General features: G+C 43.6%; 2 protein-coding genes across 5 annotated transcripts in view; one reads left to right on the top strand and one right to left on the bottom strand.

The window, feature by feature from the left end:
- Positions 1-2,355: 2,355 nt before the first annotated feature.
- Positions 2,356-8,338, top strand: radx (RPA1 related single stranded DNA binding protein). 3 transcript variants are annotated; one of them, XM_030101856.1, is made up of 16 exons: positions 2,356-2,434; positions 3,241-3,382; positions 3,920-4,062; positions 4,204-4,396; positions 4,667-4,775; positions 4,946-5,046; positions 5,141-5,260; positions 5,822-5,917; positions 6,003-6,170; positions 6,283-6,440; positions 6,568-6,680; positions 6,772-6,816; positions 6,894-6,988; positions 7,065-7,301; positions 7,718-7,900; positions 7,969-8,336. In XM_030101856.1, the coding sequence occupies exons 2-16, from the start codon at positions 3,244-3,246 to the stop codon at positions 8,103-8,105; spliced, it is 2,037 nt and encodes a 678-aa protein (XP_029957716.1). In that variant the 5' UTR covers positions 2,356-2,434; positions 3,241-3,243; the 3' UTR covers positions 8,106-8,336. The 3 variants fall into 3 exon arrangements, with proteins under 3 accessions (XP_029957716.1, XP_029957714.1, XP_029957715.1); XM_030101855.1 differs by lacking the exon at positions 2,356-2,434 and adding an exon at positions 2,823-2,957; XM_030101854.1 differs by having other exon boundaries at positions 2,364-3,382; positions 7,969-8,338.
- A 463-nt stretch (positions 8,339-8,801) lies between these two features.
- Positions 8,802-15,815, bottom strand: part of npas2 (neuronal PAS domain protein 2) — a 40,666-nt gene continuing 33,652 nt past the window's right edge. The window contains exons 14-21 of one of the 2 annotated variants that reach the window (XM_030100823.1): positions 15,521-15,618; positions 15,312-15,398; positions 14,698-14,925; positions 13,970-14,170; positions 13,604-13,788; positions 13,438-13,530; positions 13,133-13,343; positions 8,802-12,626 (exon numbers count right to left, since the gene is read on the bottom strand). In XM_030100823.1, the coding sequence (XP_029956683.1) occupies positions 12,396-12,626; positions 13,133-13,343; positions 13,438-13,530; positions 13,604-13,788; positions 13,970-14,170; positions 14,698-14,925; positions 15,312-15,398; positions 15,521-15,618 (1,334 nt within the window). In that variant the 3' untranslated portion in view covers positions 8,802-12,395. The remainder of the gene's footprint in view (positions 12,627-13,132; positions 13,344-13,437; positions 13,531-13,603; positions 13,789-13,969; positions 14,171-14,697; positions 14,926-15,311; positions 15,399-15,520; positions 15,619-15,815) is intronic. The other variant, XM_030100821.1, reaches the window with a different exon arrangement.

Consider the following 15,815-nt stretch of genomic DNA (forward strand, 5'->3'; position numbering starts at 1 on the left):
GGTTGACCCGTGTTTTTTAAACAAGGGTCAACCCGCTAACAATCGACAATTGAACCCTTTCCCACTGCCTTCAGACCAAGGTCTAATCACCTGCAGGCGAGCTGTGTGGTTGCGCTTTCCTGTGCTGATGATGTCCCACGTTGATGACTTCATCAGTGCGATGGAGCACAGTGATGTAAACTATGGAGCAGAGCACAGTCCCCGTTACCTGTCGATGAATCTCCTCTTCCCCACGGATCAGGAGAAGCGCTCTGATCTCATTATCTTGCCAATACTGGGTCATCTTGACAAAGGATATCTCACGCTGTGTCCAAAAACAACAAGCGTGCCAACATAAGCACGCTACGTCGACTTCATCACGTAAATTACCACGTCGACCCGGGTCTGCCTTTCCCACTGAGGCCAATGGGAGGTGAGCCGATTAAAACCCGGGTGTCGAAATGCTGTTTAAACCCTTTCCCACTGCCATGAGGAGCTGATTATTAGCAGGTTTAAACGGGTTTTTTGGCCAGTAGGAAAGGGGTATCAGTTAGGCAGTGCAGGAGGCTGGCAATGGTGGAAAAACCCTAGACAAACCGCCAGTATGAGACCAAACCCAGGAAGCTTCATAGCTGACTGACATTCGCAGGTGTTGGCCAATCTCAAACTGCAGCCACCTTTTTTGCTGTGTCAGTGTCAACACCACGATCCCTGATGACATGGCCCAGGAACACTGTCTCTCTGGCCATCAGGTGACACTTTGTAGGGTTTGTCCTCAGCCCAGCCCAGTGGATGACAGTGAAGACCTCACTCAGATTTGGGAGAGCTCAGTCAAAGTCAACAACATGCACCAACTGGTTGTCAAGGTACACCACACAGTGAACACAGTGAGAAACATTGGTTAAAGCACAGCATGCAGAAATAATCTTACCAATGGAGGAACCCTTCTCTCCCTGCAGTGGAACCAGCAGGCTCACTGAGATGTTATGCTAACTTGTTCAACTTCAAGCACGTCAGGTGCAAGAGGTACAGGTGTAGCAGTTGGAATGCTAACTGATGCAACACACTCCCACTGGGGTTGGTTTGATCCACTGACTTCAAGATCTTGAGACTCTTGTACAGGTGATGCTGCCATTTGGACACATGGTTAAAAAGATTTTCCTGCTAACATTGAGTGTCACAGTTTATCTGCACCACACTCATCTCAACATATTACCAAAAATTGCTCAAGTGCAATGCCGAACTGGAGCTGTGACGACGCTTCTCACAGCAAGAGTAATGAAGAGAGTGACTATTTGCAGTGTGAGCACTTTGGTGAAAAAAATGACTTTGATCAAATTAATTTGAGTTTTTTGTTTTTTTTTTGTCGTTGTTTTGAAATGTTCTTCATTTGACAATGCCAAGATGAAAATGAAAAAAAGAAAAAAGTTGGGCCCGTACTCTAACCACTGACGAATGGTTTCTCTGCACTACGGAGCTCATGCGCCACCTGGTGGCGATACTTTGGTATCACAACCACACACAACAGTGACTGATGTTTGAGGAATGCTGAGTTGGAAGAATATTGCTGACAATAAACAGAGCACAAGCTGGGATGGGCTTCAAATGCACAAATTGATAAACTGGATAAAAAATCTAACTGTGTCATGGCAGAAGAAATCCGGTAAAATACAAAACATACAATAACCCATACCTGCCAACACTTTTATCTGAAGTATAGCATCCTGATTGGAGATGTTTAAGTCAACAGCAGACGGAGAGACTGCCAGGCATGCAACTGTACCACACAACCAATATTACTAACTGCACCTATGCCAGCTACTTCTTCTTTCCTCGATCAGTGAGTTTTTTCTGTGTTGTTCCAGTGAGCACCATAAGAGCACGCACTGCTCCTGAGCTTGGGATACAGACATAAAAACTAACTGGTATGTTTAACAAAGACTGAAAATGTTTAGTTAATTTCACAATAACAATCACTCTCAGATTGTAGCTCTCTGAATTATTTGTCCATTAGTCATGTTTCCACTGGAAAACAACAGTGAAGATTTTCTGCTGAGAGATCAGAGTTGGATCAGATTAAGTACACATAATCACAAGTATTTCAAAATACATTGCAAGACAGTGCGCTGTGTATATTACACAACCACAAATCCAACCTCATATTGATTCAGTTATCACTGCGATTTTGAGCGCTGAAGAAATGCATGTTAACCTAAATAACGCAGCTGAAAATACATTACGATATTGATATTCTGCTGTATATTCTTCTGTTTAGAAGTTGCTCAGTTGCCCGGTTCAGTATGGAGGCATGGTTGACGTACGACAGTCACCATTGTCGCGTCTAAATGGCATCACGCATGTGTCGCCTGAATGACGTCAGAACGAGAGGTCCTTCGTCTCAGCGCGGATTTCAAAAACATGACTTTACCGAGCATATTAACTTCAAATTTTTGAGGTCAGACTGAAGTGTTATTTATGGAGACACACACACAGTAATCGTGTATATTAATGCAGTCTGTGTTTGTGAAACTTTTGCTTTCCCGTACAAATAGTGACGTAATTCATCCGCCCTATCCATTTGTTTATAACGTTAGCCAACGTTAGCTCTAACTTTGCTAAAGAAGTACGTTATTTTAAAATTAGAAACTTCTTTTGACAGCGACTCACATGAAACAGATTTATGTATATATTCAGACACTTACTGTTTCTTTGAGTAACTTTAAACACATTTTGGAGATTAAATCGATGCTAAAAAAAAATTAGCCAACTAGCTAACGCGGGATGGTTTGTTGACACTGCGGCTGCCGAACCGGACATTAATGTTCTACAATGGAAGATAACTCGTCCTGTTCTTCGATGGTGACTGCTGTCCCTCAGTCGTCCTTTCTGCAGAGGATTTTGGATCGATTATCAAGCACACATTGCCTGAAGCTCGGAGCCGAGGAGGCTGCTCCGGTGGCTGTCATTTCCCTGCAGAGGTACCTGTCAGAGCAGACTGACTGCTACAGCTACGACCTGACAGTCACTGACGGGGTGTGGCGGGCCAAATGTTTCCTTCACCCCAGTTTAAATCAGATGGTGCACAAAAACATCCTGAAGACTGGGGCCGACGTCAGCATCACGCAGTGCTCGTTTGTGTACAACGAGAGGACACTGGGACATGGTTACATGTGCATCGAGAAGATCAGGTGTTGCGGTGACAGGTCTGCCGTCCTGCCCGACATAAACGACGTTTTTTCCCTGCCCATGCTGGTAAAACAGGGCATGGAGAGGAGCGCGGTGCTGCAGAGCGATGCTCCTCTTCAGCTGAGCAGAAAACACTACCTGTCTCTGTGGAACAACGACGACCCTGAAGGGGACATGTGGCGTTCAGGGTCCTCCTCTTCTGTTACAGTGCTGGATGGTGAGCTGCTGAACTGTCACCTCACTGTTAGACATTGTTTTCAAGTCACATGTTAATTATATCACTGCAGTTATGTTATGAGGCTACATTACATTCATCAGGATCAAGTAGCCAAGATGCATCCCTTTTCTCACAGCAATCTTCTGTGGTTAAGTAGGATTTCAACATCAGTTCTGCAGTTTAACTTTCCTGTCTTGTAGGGAAGTTATTTTGGTTGAAGTTCCATATACAACCCCATTTGATACTGAGTCTGGTGAAAAGATTAAGCATAAACATCTACACATTTCTTTCATGTAGCTGTTATTTGAATCATGATCTTCCTGTGGGGTGGATTGATTCTCTGGCAGGCTGCTTTTGACACCCGATATACAGCCTCCGTCTTATATCAATAAACAAATAAAGCGACATAAATAATTAAACTGCCCAGCAGGAAACCAGCTGAGAATCATCCATTATAATGATGTCTTTGTTAATGATGCCAGGACTGAGTCACTTTTGGTCACCACAGGGATGATTAGTGGAATTTTCTTTCAACAGTGTCCAGAGTTACTCTTCTCTCTAATCTGGGGTCTGGCTTGCGGGAGCCATGGAAATTTCTTCCTCTCCTGGTGAAGATAATCCACAAATCCAGATTAAGGTATTATGGGAAGTTTGGTCAAAAGATTGATTACCCCTACCAGGTGAGTTTGAACATAATAATAATGTCAACTCTCTTCTTCATCTCAGCACCACCATTCTTTTTTTCAAAGCATGTTTGCTTCTTTGTTTTAGGAGTATTTTAATAACATTCATGTTTAATTCACACTTTTGTCTCATGCCAGGCGTATTTTGAAGTTGCCGACCAGAGTGGCACGATGTCTCTCGTGCTTTGGAATGAACTTTGTCCAGAGTTTTATCAGAGATTCACTGTTGGCACTGTGCTGTACCTCCAAAATTACACCCTGAAGCAGAGTTACTCAAATCGGTCACGTCCGCAGATGGACCATCACAGACTGCAAACCTTTACCTCTGTAGGTACGTATGTGACTGCCTCCCGCAACCATGTTGGGTCATTATCAGACACTGTCATCTTCTATTTAAAGTTTTCAGATTTAAATTATTTTAAGTATCAATGGAATATTTTAAAGACTTGAAGAGTTTAGTAGTTAATATGCAAAAAAATGTAAAAATTCTATTTTTTCAAAAAGGATTTTTTTTTTTTTTTGCTGTATCTCAATGAACCAAATTGATACATACATACCTATAAATTTGACTTTTTTTTGTCTACATTTATCTCTTTTAAAGAAATCTGCCTGAATCGTCACAACCCGACGGCAATCATAACTGTGATCTCACCAAAGAACGTTCGGCCTGAGTGGATGCTGCCTGACGTTTGCTACCAGTTCACCTGCAGGTACTGAACCGTGCTGGTTTATCACTGTCAGGTTTCACATCTGTCTTTTACCGTGTAATGTAAGACAGACCAAAAGAAGCCAAACCACTGCCTACTTCTACAAGACACATTCAAATAAATTATATTTCCCTGGCCATTTATTACTGTGTTTTCACTCTGGGTCCAAACAGGTCGGAGTTGGACAAACTAGCCAACAACGCGGCGTGCGACGTCATTGCTTTGGTGACATTTGTTGGTCGTGTTGAAAGAGTCAAGAGCAAAATGACTAAAGGTAAGAAATTGTGACATAAAATAGGTTGAGGTATGTTTAAATTGTTTTTCTTTTCATTTCTGATTTCTTTATTGATCAAATGTTTACTTTCAAGGTCCAGAGAAATACTGGACGTATCGCTGGATCCACGCTGTGGACGGAACATCTGACCACCCTTTTGTCCTGGAGCTGTTTTCCTCTTCCCAAATGGACATTTTCAGTCGTATTTGTCCGAGTAAGTCAGCTGGCGACTGAAATCTGATCACACTATTGGCACACCCACCAGCACAGGGGTCTGCAAAAGTGCCATTTTTATGATTTTCCAATTACTTAAATTTACCTGGAGCCACAGAGCACATCCAACCTTCAAAATGAGGCTGATACAAGTTCTACATTTTTGAAACATACAAAAACTGTTTCTTATGTTACATTTAGAAAATGTCTGTCATAGTTTCAGATGGCAAAAATTTCATGACATTTTCAGCTGTTTTTGTATCTGATTTTACCGACTTCATCTTTTTTCGAGGAATTTTCGGCTCCACATAGGAACAAAAAAAACCAGAAATGATGAAATTTACTAAAACACTACACACACTATTTTACATGGAAAGAAATATAGAGTCTTATGACCACAAGATAGAAGAACATTTTAGATATTTAACAATTTTACATGTTTTCTAAACAGTTTTTCTTTGTTTGTTTTTTTGCATTTAAGAATTTCAAGTCATTTTAACATTTTTTTCGCCCCTATTGTAGTTATTGTGCTTTTTTTAATGCAGCAGTTTCTCCTCCTCAGTGACCTACCTGGTCTGCACTCAGATGCGACTTTGCCAAGTGGAGGGCTCACTGCCGTACCTCACCAGCAGCTCTGAGACGGAGATGTTCGTCACAGGTAAGTCACCTGCAGCAGGGAGCCGCTCCGAAAGCTCATGTGACGCGTTGTGCGTGACTGTCCGTCATCTGTTTTCACACAACAGGCTGCCACAAAGGTCAGCCGTACGTGAGCGATCCGAGAGTGAAGAGCTTCATCCAGTGGACCAAAACCCAGAAGGACAATGCAGTGCTCCAGAAAACTGCTGTTGGCGGCCATTACTGTTACCCTCACCCCCCAAGAACATTTACACAGTCAGCGGCAGACGCCTCAGGTGAGGAGAGGAAACAGTATGGTGCTTTTCGTTCCTATTAATAACAATTATCTGTTTTGCGCTACTGTCCCATTAAACTTTTACTTAAAATGTAAATCTTATCATTTCTCAGTTCAAGTCCCCCTGGTTTCTGCAGAGGATCTGAAGCAGGAGTTAGCGTCGCTTCAATACCGAGAGCATAAAAAACTTGCAATTCAGGGCCAGATCACTGCGGTGCGCTACATGGAAAGGCCGAAAGTCCCAGATGCACATCAACCAGGCGACGAGCAGGTAGCCGAAGTCAGTTTAAATGCATCATTTGTGAAGTGGAGGCTTAAAATGTAAAAATGCATCATTGGGGTTTTTTTTTTTGTTTGTTTTTTTTTTTCCTTCTGCTGGTTGGTGTGTGTGTGAGCAGACAGTCCCAGATACACACAGTCCGTCAGCAGCAGCTGAGCAGCAGAGCCGTTTACCCTCTCCGTCCTCTGATGGCAGCTCAGCAGGAAGCGGGAGAAAAAGGATTCCTGTCAGGTATAACTTGATTTCAGTCCTACGCATTCTGATACTGTTGATGTGTTTAAGTCTTCATACAGAATGACAGAAATCGTCGGATGTTTTCCAGGAAAACTAAGCAGTCCTCAAACGACGGTGGCACTTCAGCGAAAAGGCAAGTGAAATATTCGACCGATGTGCATTAATGAAACCTTTTGACCACTTTGAGCTCGTGTGTTTCTGCTCCAGCAGACGGCTTGTATATAAAGATGCAGAGGAGGAAAGCCACCACTGTGACCCTGCATGTGAGGAAGTTCAGCATGTAGAAACAGAAGAGGACAATAGAGGTGAGTAACTGGAGCTTCATCTTTCACTGCAGGGTCATTTATGCGTCGCCGTTCGACTAATCTGTTTGTCTTCCAGATTCAGACGCTCTGTCTTGGGAAAGCAGCAGCTGGGCGACACAGCGACAAGAAGTGAGGGAACATCTGTGTGACGGCGGCCTCTACCGGGACAGCGTCTCCCGGCGGTTCTCCTTCGAAGAGAAGGACGTCCTCCTGCAGTGGGGCAACCTGCAGCCGACCCGGTGGCACCCGGACCTCACCGCAGACGCCGTCCCGCCTGCGGACTGCCCGGGGTACTACCAAGTCACCATATTAGGTAAACCCAACTCCCTCTGTGTCGCGGAGGCAGACCGTCTTTCCCCCGCTCACTGAAAGTGTGTCAGATTATTAATGCCGGAACTGAGCGGACACGCCGACTTACTGACTGAATGGAGACTTTCATGGCTGATCGTATCATAAGTTGTCTTATTCATCCAGTCCTAATGACCACAGCTCTCTCTGCCCTTCTTTTCTGTTATTCTGTTACCCGTACGTCATGGGTGAGTCAGTCAGAGGTGGAGACCGGCCGTCAGTGGAAACTGTGTCACACAGCCGGAGGTCTGAGTCACCTGGAGAAAAAGACTGCAGACTTCCTAACTGTGTTTAATGAAGATTGCCCTACTTCTTGAACATTCTGTATTAAAGCCTCCTAATCTGCAAGTCTGACTTTCACGATTCGATCTTTCCCAACAGGCATTAACAAACAGATCGCCGTCGACGCTGCGTGTTTCCCTGTCGTGACCTCCGACGACCCCCGAACCGTTGGCCTCTCTCAGGACCCCCACGGCAACACCATGCTGTCCTGCCTGTCGTCGGGGTTTCTCTGCCCTCTCGGCGACGCGGCCAGCCACAGCGAAACAGCCCTGCCCGAGCCAAGTAAAGCAGACTCACAGGGTTTTATCTGTAACAGATTCAGGTTTGACTTCCGGTCGCTGTCTTCGCAGATGAGATACTGGCGACCGCCGGCGAGCTGGAGGACACACACCTCGTGTGCATCTTGGACCTTTGTCATCTCGGAGGAGACGAGGTGGAAATCCTGATCAGCAAAGTGTACAAAGTCTCTGAAGTTTCTTTCAGCTAAAGATAAGAAAGTGTCAATAATCATGGAGTGGAACTGGAAAAACAAAGATTTTTTTCATGTCTTTGACTCTGCTTTCTTTTACAGAAGGATTTGTACATTTTTTCATTTTTTTACCCAGACAGAGTGTGTCCTCTATTTATGAATAAAACTGTTTTAAGCACAAATGAATTTAAAAAACGTGTATGGACTCACACTTCCCCTCTGCCGCTGTGTCCACACTGCCAACTGTGAGTGATGAAGAGATTTTAAAAACATGTTTGCATTAAGTTTGAAAGTAGAAAAGGAAACAGGCTCTGATTAGAACTATATCTTTTTTTTTTTTTCCAAAAGTGTTCATGCAGCGATGCCAAACCTTTCTCCTTCTCCTCAAACAACGCTCACGCGTTCCAATGTGAAAATAAAAAAAAAAGTTTCCATATAACTCGCTCAGAACGACGATACATATGTTTAAAAATATTTATTTTCAAATATTTCACAATATCCAGGATGATTTATAAATAATTCAATATATCATAATTAATGTCAAGATATTTTCGAATGTAAACTTAATTTGTTAATTTTCTTTTAAAACAATGTTAACAATATATTTAAAGCTTATTTTGATGGTAAATACAGAAAGAAAACAAGCCATACAAGTGACTGTGCAACACTAACTTGAATGCAAAAAAGCCTCACCTCCTCTAATAAGACACTTCATTATCTGTTACAAAATTACTTTAATTTTAAAATCATGTAACATACATATGTAATCTATTAGACATATAAAATAACATCTATGTAGCCTAAACTTTTGTTGTTGTTTTTTTACATTCTATTATACAATATATTCAATGTTTGCTTCTGCATTGAAACTGCAGAAATGGCTATATATATATATATTTATATTTATATACCAGGTTGGTTTTGTTCTTATCCTGGAAAGTCTTACACAGAAAGCATTGATCTGACTGCCCACTTTCACACACAAGTGAGTCATTACTTTACAAATCAGGAAAAAAACAAAAAAAAAAAAATACAAGTAAAATGTGATTAAATTCACATACCTTCAAAAGAAAACAGACACACAATGAAAAATCCCATGAAGAAGAAATGCATTCTGAAAGTTGAAGGGAAGAAACAAACAAACAAACAAAAAGAAAAAAAAAACAATCAAGGTGCAGAGACTACAGCTGGACAGAGCTTTGTAACTCGACAACAAAAGTAAAACGGCGCCGACTGAGCGGATGGATTATTTACAACAAATCCGTGAAGCAACTGACATACCTTAAACAGGAAACAAACAAACGAAGGGAAAGAAAAAAAAAAAAAAGACCTAACAATCGTCTCACATCCAAAGCAAAATAATGGAGTTTAATGAGCAGAGTTTCCCTCGGCCACATTTGCAAGGCAAACAACTCGACGGTCGCTCTGTATACGAACACGGATGGGAAACCTCCGAGTGAACGACTGAAACTCAGCTGATATTCTTCAACACTGAACCCCACCCAGACCCCCCCCAGAAAAAGTGTCTTTCTTCAGTAGTTAAAATAGAATTGATTATTCGAGGAAAACATAAATACAGTTGTCTATGGCACCTCAGAGTTTGCTGGCTGAATTGAACCTTTTACTGACAGTTTTCTTTCACCGTGTTCGTCCCTAAAACCTGCTCCGATGACTTCTCTATGTTTTTGGCTGAACTGTGTGTGTGTATGTGTGTGTGTGTGTGTGTGTGTGTGTGTGTGTGTGGTGGACGTAGCAGCAGTGACGACTCGGCCGGGGCAGGTTTGGCTGCCTCCTGCTGTGAGCATCTATCTTCCTCTACTGAGTTTCTTCTGTCGTCTTATAGTGAACTTCAGCCCCTCCGCCCCAGAGCTTCTGTTTGGTGATGGCAAGAAAAAAAAAAAAAAAAAAACACTCTGCTTTACATTCCCATGCAGACAAAGTGTAATTACGGTAATCATAGACTTCAGTGGACACGTTTTGTACCTTTTTTTTTTTTTTTTGAAAGAAAGAAAAAAAAAAGATACTGCTGATATCGAGAGGTGAAGGAATGTGAAGGACTTTTTTTTTTTTTTGTTAAAAAAATACTTCCATATAATTTACATGGTACAATGGCTTATTATACACCTCTATATACATCGTACATCTGTTCTGCGACAGTTACAACAGTATAAATTAACATTCTTCTCTTCAAATTGACATTGCACATAGAAAAGTGTAAAACGGCACTGAATGTACATGTAAGTTTTGCGCCTGATCATCCAATATGAAACAGGAGCTAAAGTCAAAGCGAGTCAGCGTTTTCTTTTTTTTCTTTTTTTTTTTTTCTCATTGAACTGTCCGGGGGAATACATTTGATGACAATTCAATCTGAAATTTTCAAGTGTGGCTGGGACACAGGCAGTTTGTTTTTTTTAAACGGTATACGTCAGTCTGATTGTCTCGAACAAAACAGGGATTTCCACTAAACTTCGTCCTCATTGTTCAACCGTTAATCTGGCTCCACCGATGGACTCAAATCCGCTTTGAAAACAACTGCTCTTCCTTTATAGATGCGGAGCTGCAATCTGGCAACATATTCCTCAAAGTACAGAATGTACGACTTGGTTACTCTGTACTGGGACACTTCTATTTCCAGGCATTCTATTCCCATACGAAATACATTGTGTACCTCGAAAGGACAAGTCCAATCCAGCATTACAGCTTGAGCTTTAAAAGCTCTGCACCTGTTTACTTTTCATTTTAAAACGACGCTTTGAGTTCTTAGTTATTTCGCCAAACTACTGTCTTCAAAATGTAATCTCCGACGATTGTCATCGAAAAAGTCTAAATCAGTACAACTCAGAGAAATTGCGACATCTTGAAATAGAGGCCAGAATGTTTGAACAGTCAGTGAAATGCGGTTTGTTTCTTACTTCGCAACTGTTCAAATGACACCTGCGTTGCGCTGCAAAAGGAGGCGTACTGAAATCAGTTTTAAACTGAGACGGGACAGGACATAAAGGACCTGCGGCGACTTTTCGCTTAAAAATTCAATTTAGTGTATAAATCTACCTTGTTATTCTCACATCATGTTACAAATATACAATAAATAAACGTGACTTTTCATTGGGTTTTAGGCAAATATAATGATCTAATCAATTAGATGTCATCAATATAGAAAGAGCTTAAATACTTGGGACTCAGTGGACATGGAAAGGTATATATTTGTAATTTACCAGGTACAAAATCTAGATGTCTTTCTTTAATCTGTTGTGGAAAATAATAAATTATGACCTTATGAAAATAGAGCTTTGTATTCCAAACAGACCTGAGCTGGATTTTTAAAGCCGTAATCAGACGTAACCATCAAACCGCATCATGGCTGCACCATGACAGAAGGCACAATATTTTTTTTCCCTCATCAGCAGCACCTAAAACTACATCTTCTGAGCTTCAGCGTCATTCTCTGTGAGAAGAAGTGGGACAGTAATACAACTCCTTCTTCATTTCCAGATTGAGGCTTTAAAAATCGAGAAAGACCTTGGTAATATTTGGAGAAGAGCCCCCACTCCCCCACCCCGACTCCGGTTCATGTTACATGTGAATTCTGACCAAACTTGATTTGTGATATGGTGATCACCTCCGTACTGCACACTGAAGCCTCTCATGAACCATCCATCCATAAATCACAGTTTGGGGAACGAATGGGGGCGACCTGACGTCTGTTGACTGAAATGCTGACTTCACATGGACACGATCCCTTTATCAGATTAACTATTTTTATTAGGGGGAGGGGGGGAAAAAAAACCTTGCCGGGGTGTTAAGGTTCTTGGGGAGGGTGGAAAATAATCTCATTGTTATTATTAGTGGAGAAAAGAGAACATTAATTCACAGGCAAAAATAAATATTCTACTTTTGGATTGGGGTTGGTACCAAAGTGCAAACAGATACTTAGAAGAAAAACTCTCTCCGGCCAAATCTTCCACGTGTAAACAGGTGAAAGCGCCTTCTGAAGAGCTTTGATAATCCACTTGTTCCAGCAGGTTCACTGACGGCCCGGCCCGGCCTGGCCCGGCCCGGCTCGGCTCGGCGCCTCGGGGTTGTCTGTTCAGGTCCGGGAGGCGCCGTCGGGCTCTGCGCCCGGCCTCCGCCTGGCGTCTCACTCCGGTGACGCGCGGGCCGGCCTGCTCCGAACGGGCAGCCTCGCGCCAAAAGTACCGTCGCTTCGAGTGACGTTGACACCAAATTTGACACCCGGATGCCGCGTCCCCTTCCCCCGGCTCTGCCGTCACAGCGCCGGATCTCGGTGCTCCGACGAGGTCCACAGTGCTACCGAGTCAGCATATTTCGAAAGTCTGAAACACTGCCAGTCTGGTTTTGGGAATGTTGGTATTGCCGTTGCTGCTGCGGCGGCGGCTGCGCCAGCTGCTGCTGCTGTGCCAGAGGCAGCTGCTGCGTCTGCGGCTGCTGCTGGATGTATCCCACAGTGCTTTGCTGGGGGACGTTAGTGGTGTGTAAGAACGCTGGAGTAGATCCGCCATGCACAAGTCCTTGAGCCATCTGCAGACACAGAGGAGAGGACGGGTGTAAGATGGCTTTTTCATCTGTATGTGAGAAATTCAGTTAACACAAAGCGGGCTTTAAACACCGGACATTTTTTTTTACTGAGCGAAAAAGATTTTCAGCGAGTTGAACACATTAATCAAAGTTATATCAAGCACTATGAGACGGCTCATATAGATCATCGATAGAAAATCTTGCATTCAAAAAATTATTCAAGCTTGAAAAAATTAAAAATAAAAGCACAGTCTAGATCTAGGTCGTATGACCGCCTGATCCCCGATCTGAGGGTTCGGATCATGAGCAAATGTGCGCAGTAGCTTGTTGCTGTGGTAACAAGGCATTCAGATGCAGCGTAATGATGATAAATGAATAAACACAGAGCCTCTGGTTAAAACAATGAGCATCAATTTGAAATTACCAACCTTCAAATCAAGAATTATGTTTCTGGAAACCTAGAGAGCAGCAATTATTTTATCATTATGTGTCTAATATGAGTAACACACCTGAAAGAACTGCTGGGGCTGCTGGAGCTGCAGGGAGTGCTGAGAGGCCTGGGGCTGAGCGTGGTAGGTGGACTGGGCCTGGTGCGTCATGAAGCTGTTGTGTGGGATCATCACGGGCGACGTGAAGACCGGAGAGGGCACGAGGACGGCGTTGCAGTTGACCTGTTGCATGGAGAACGGCGGGGCTATGATCTGCTGCTCCAAGGTGTATCTGCACGGAGAGGGACGAGGGAAAATAAGAGCTCAGGAACCGCCGGACGATGCAAAACAAACAAAGACTTGCTCCTGTAGTGCCGTCTACTCACATGGTTTGTGAGATGCCCATGTTGCACTGGGAAGGCTGCGTGGTGACGCTGCTCGTGGGAACCAGTGTCTGCATTGGTTGGTTGAGGAGCATTCTGCAGGAAATAAAATCCATGAGCGGAAGGTCGCGATCTCAGAAGAGTCCATATTTAAAAACGGGTCTCTCACCTTAGCTGTCCTTCTTGGCTGAACTGGTTGTCCGAGTGTCTTTGGTTTGCTTCCTGCTGAGGCCTTGTGTTGGTCTGAGAGAACATCATGGGGTTGCTATAGAAAGGCATGGTCAGGCTCGTGTTCGTCTGCACCGGCAGACTCACCGACTGCGCCTGCCCGCTCCGTGCGATCCTCTGCTGGACCTGTGAAAGGACAGAAGGAACGTCACACCAGGCTGATCGGGGCCGCTGCAGGCGAGGTGAAAAAACAGCAGCGTCGTCCAAATCCACACCAGGGCAGCGAGCTGCTAATTGCTTCCAGTGAAGCCTCATTAATGGTGAAGTGTTTCCCACACGTGGTGTTACTTTCGGTTTGTGTACCTACCTGTGTGGAGGGCGAGCTGTTCTCTCTCAGGAGAGAGTGAGGAGACGAGCTGTGGGCCCCGCAGGCCGGTGCTTTCGGGGGTCCCGAGAGCTGTCTGATGACCCCCGCCTGGCTCTGCTGGACCGGCCTTCCCGGACCCTGCTGCTGAGGCTGCTGCGGGGTCTGACCGAAGTCGTTGTGGATTGGCTGCTGGAGCAACATCTAACACAGAAATATATCAAACATAACAATCATTTCATTAAGGAAAAATCACAGTCTCATATTGCTGCTGTTTCTTGTAGTTCCTGTTTGTTTAATACAAATAATCACCAGAAACCACTGAACCAATCAATGAATTAGACAATTTTGCAATAAAAGTTGAAATCTGAGGAGTCATTGTCCACTTGATTCTTATCTTAACAGGGTCCATTTAATGGTTAGCAGCCTGTCTTCACCGCTCTGGGAGGGAAACACTTTGTATGGCTCCCGACGTGTACGTGCAAGTCATGCTGGTCATGTAGTAGTCAGATCTGACCACTAGGTGGAGCTATCTCACCATCACTGTGCAAAGACGTGCTTTCTGCATTTTCATTAAAAATGTAAATATAAAAACTGACAGTAGCTTACAAAGCATGAATCAAATCAAGCATTTAATCAAGCAGAAAAACAGAATATATTGAATTTTTGCCACTTCTCCGTCAATGTGAAGTAAAAAAATACAAATAAAATAGACTTATCGGTGGAACTACCTGCAGATTGGCCAGGTGAAGCTTCTCCTTGATGTCGTGCAGCTCCTGCTGCTGAGTCTTGATGTCTGCCTGCAGAATGCGCGTCCTCTCCTCCAGCTGCTCCTTCAGCTGGTTCATCACGCCGAGCTGAGGCTGCTGCAGCTGGTACATGGACGACGACGGCTGCTGCTGCTGCTGCTGCTGCTGCTGCTGCTGCTGTGGTTGCTGCTGCTGCGGTTGTTGCTGTTGCTGGGAAGAGAACGGTCAGGATGAGACTGAAGAAAAACTTAGTTATGTTTTTCTCTGAACTCACAAAACCAGGTTTAAACCGTTGCCGTGAGTCACGTAATGGCTTCTTCTTGAGACGGTGAGCCACTTTCCAACAAAAATAGGCCTTATAATTCACGAAAGCAGCGAATGAAAGAGAAGTCATTTCAGACAAAATTTCAGCACTTATTTCATTTTCTGTTGTTTTTTTTTTTTTTTTTTGACAAATCTTACTGAGAGGCAGAAAACACACACACACACACACACAGCAGATAAAACAAACAGCAGTAACAGTCATAACAGTGAGATATTGTACACAAACACGAGGGAGGAAGGCAACAGGCAGGAGAGGAAGTCTAAACACGAACCATTGTGGAGTGCTTGCTGCAGGTAGGAGAGAGGGGGAGGCTCATTTGGGGAACAAGGTCAAAGGAATTTTGTCTCTGTGCCAAATTCTACAAGGAAAGAAGGGAAAGGTTTTACAACAAGAGAAACACAACATTCAGATTTTCATTCTTACTGAACATTTCATATTAAGAATAACAAGAATGTCAATGTGAAATTAGTGGAAACTAACCTTTGAGCTGCTGGACTGATGCCTGGCAGATGTCTTTTCGGGCCCGATGGAAGCAGACTGCCATGACGGTGTGCAGGCCTCGGTGTAGGAGTTCGCTGCTGCAGAAGAGACAGGTCACCTTTAAACACACACTGCTAAAGAATGCCGCCTTCACTTCCATCAGAGGGTTTCAAAGTGTGCAAGCATGAACATAATTCCAACATCGTGCCATTTTCGACAATGCCCGCTTCGGTTTTTTTTTTTTTTTTGGCAAACAAAAATGCAATAAAAGACAGAGCTTTGTCCTTTTTTTTGG

The sequence above is a fragment of the Salarias fasciatus genome, chromosome 10 (genome assembly GCF_902148845.1).
Source record: "Salarias fasciatus chromosome 10, fSalaFa1.1, whole genome shotgun sequence".
NCBI classification, from domain to species: Eukaryota; Metazoa; Chordata; class Actinopteri; order Blenniiformes; family Blenniidae; genus Salarias; species Salarias fasciatus.

What these genes read in the sequence shown, in the direction of transcription:
- radx (XM_030101854.1), top strand. Translation starts at nt 2,809, where the DNA reads ATGGAAGATAACTCGTCCTGTTCTTCGATGGTGACTGCTGTCCCTCAG. An exon ending in GTCAGCGGCAGACGCCTCAG is followed by an intron (nt 6,171 to 6,282) that starts GTGAGGAGAGGA and finishes ATCATTTCTCAG; the next exon opens with TTCAAGTCCCCCTGGTTTCT. An exon ending in AGAAAAAGGATTCCTGTCAG is followed by an intron (nt 6,681 to 6,771) that starts GTATAACTTGAT and finishes GATGTTTTCCAG; the next exon opens with GAAAACTAAGCAGTCCTCAA.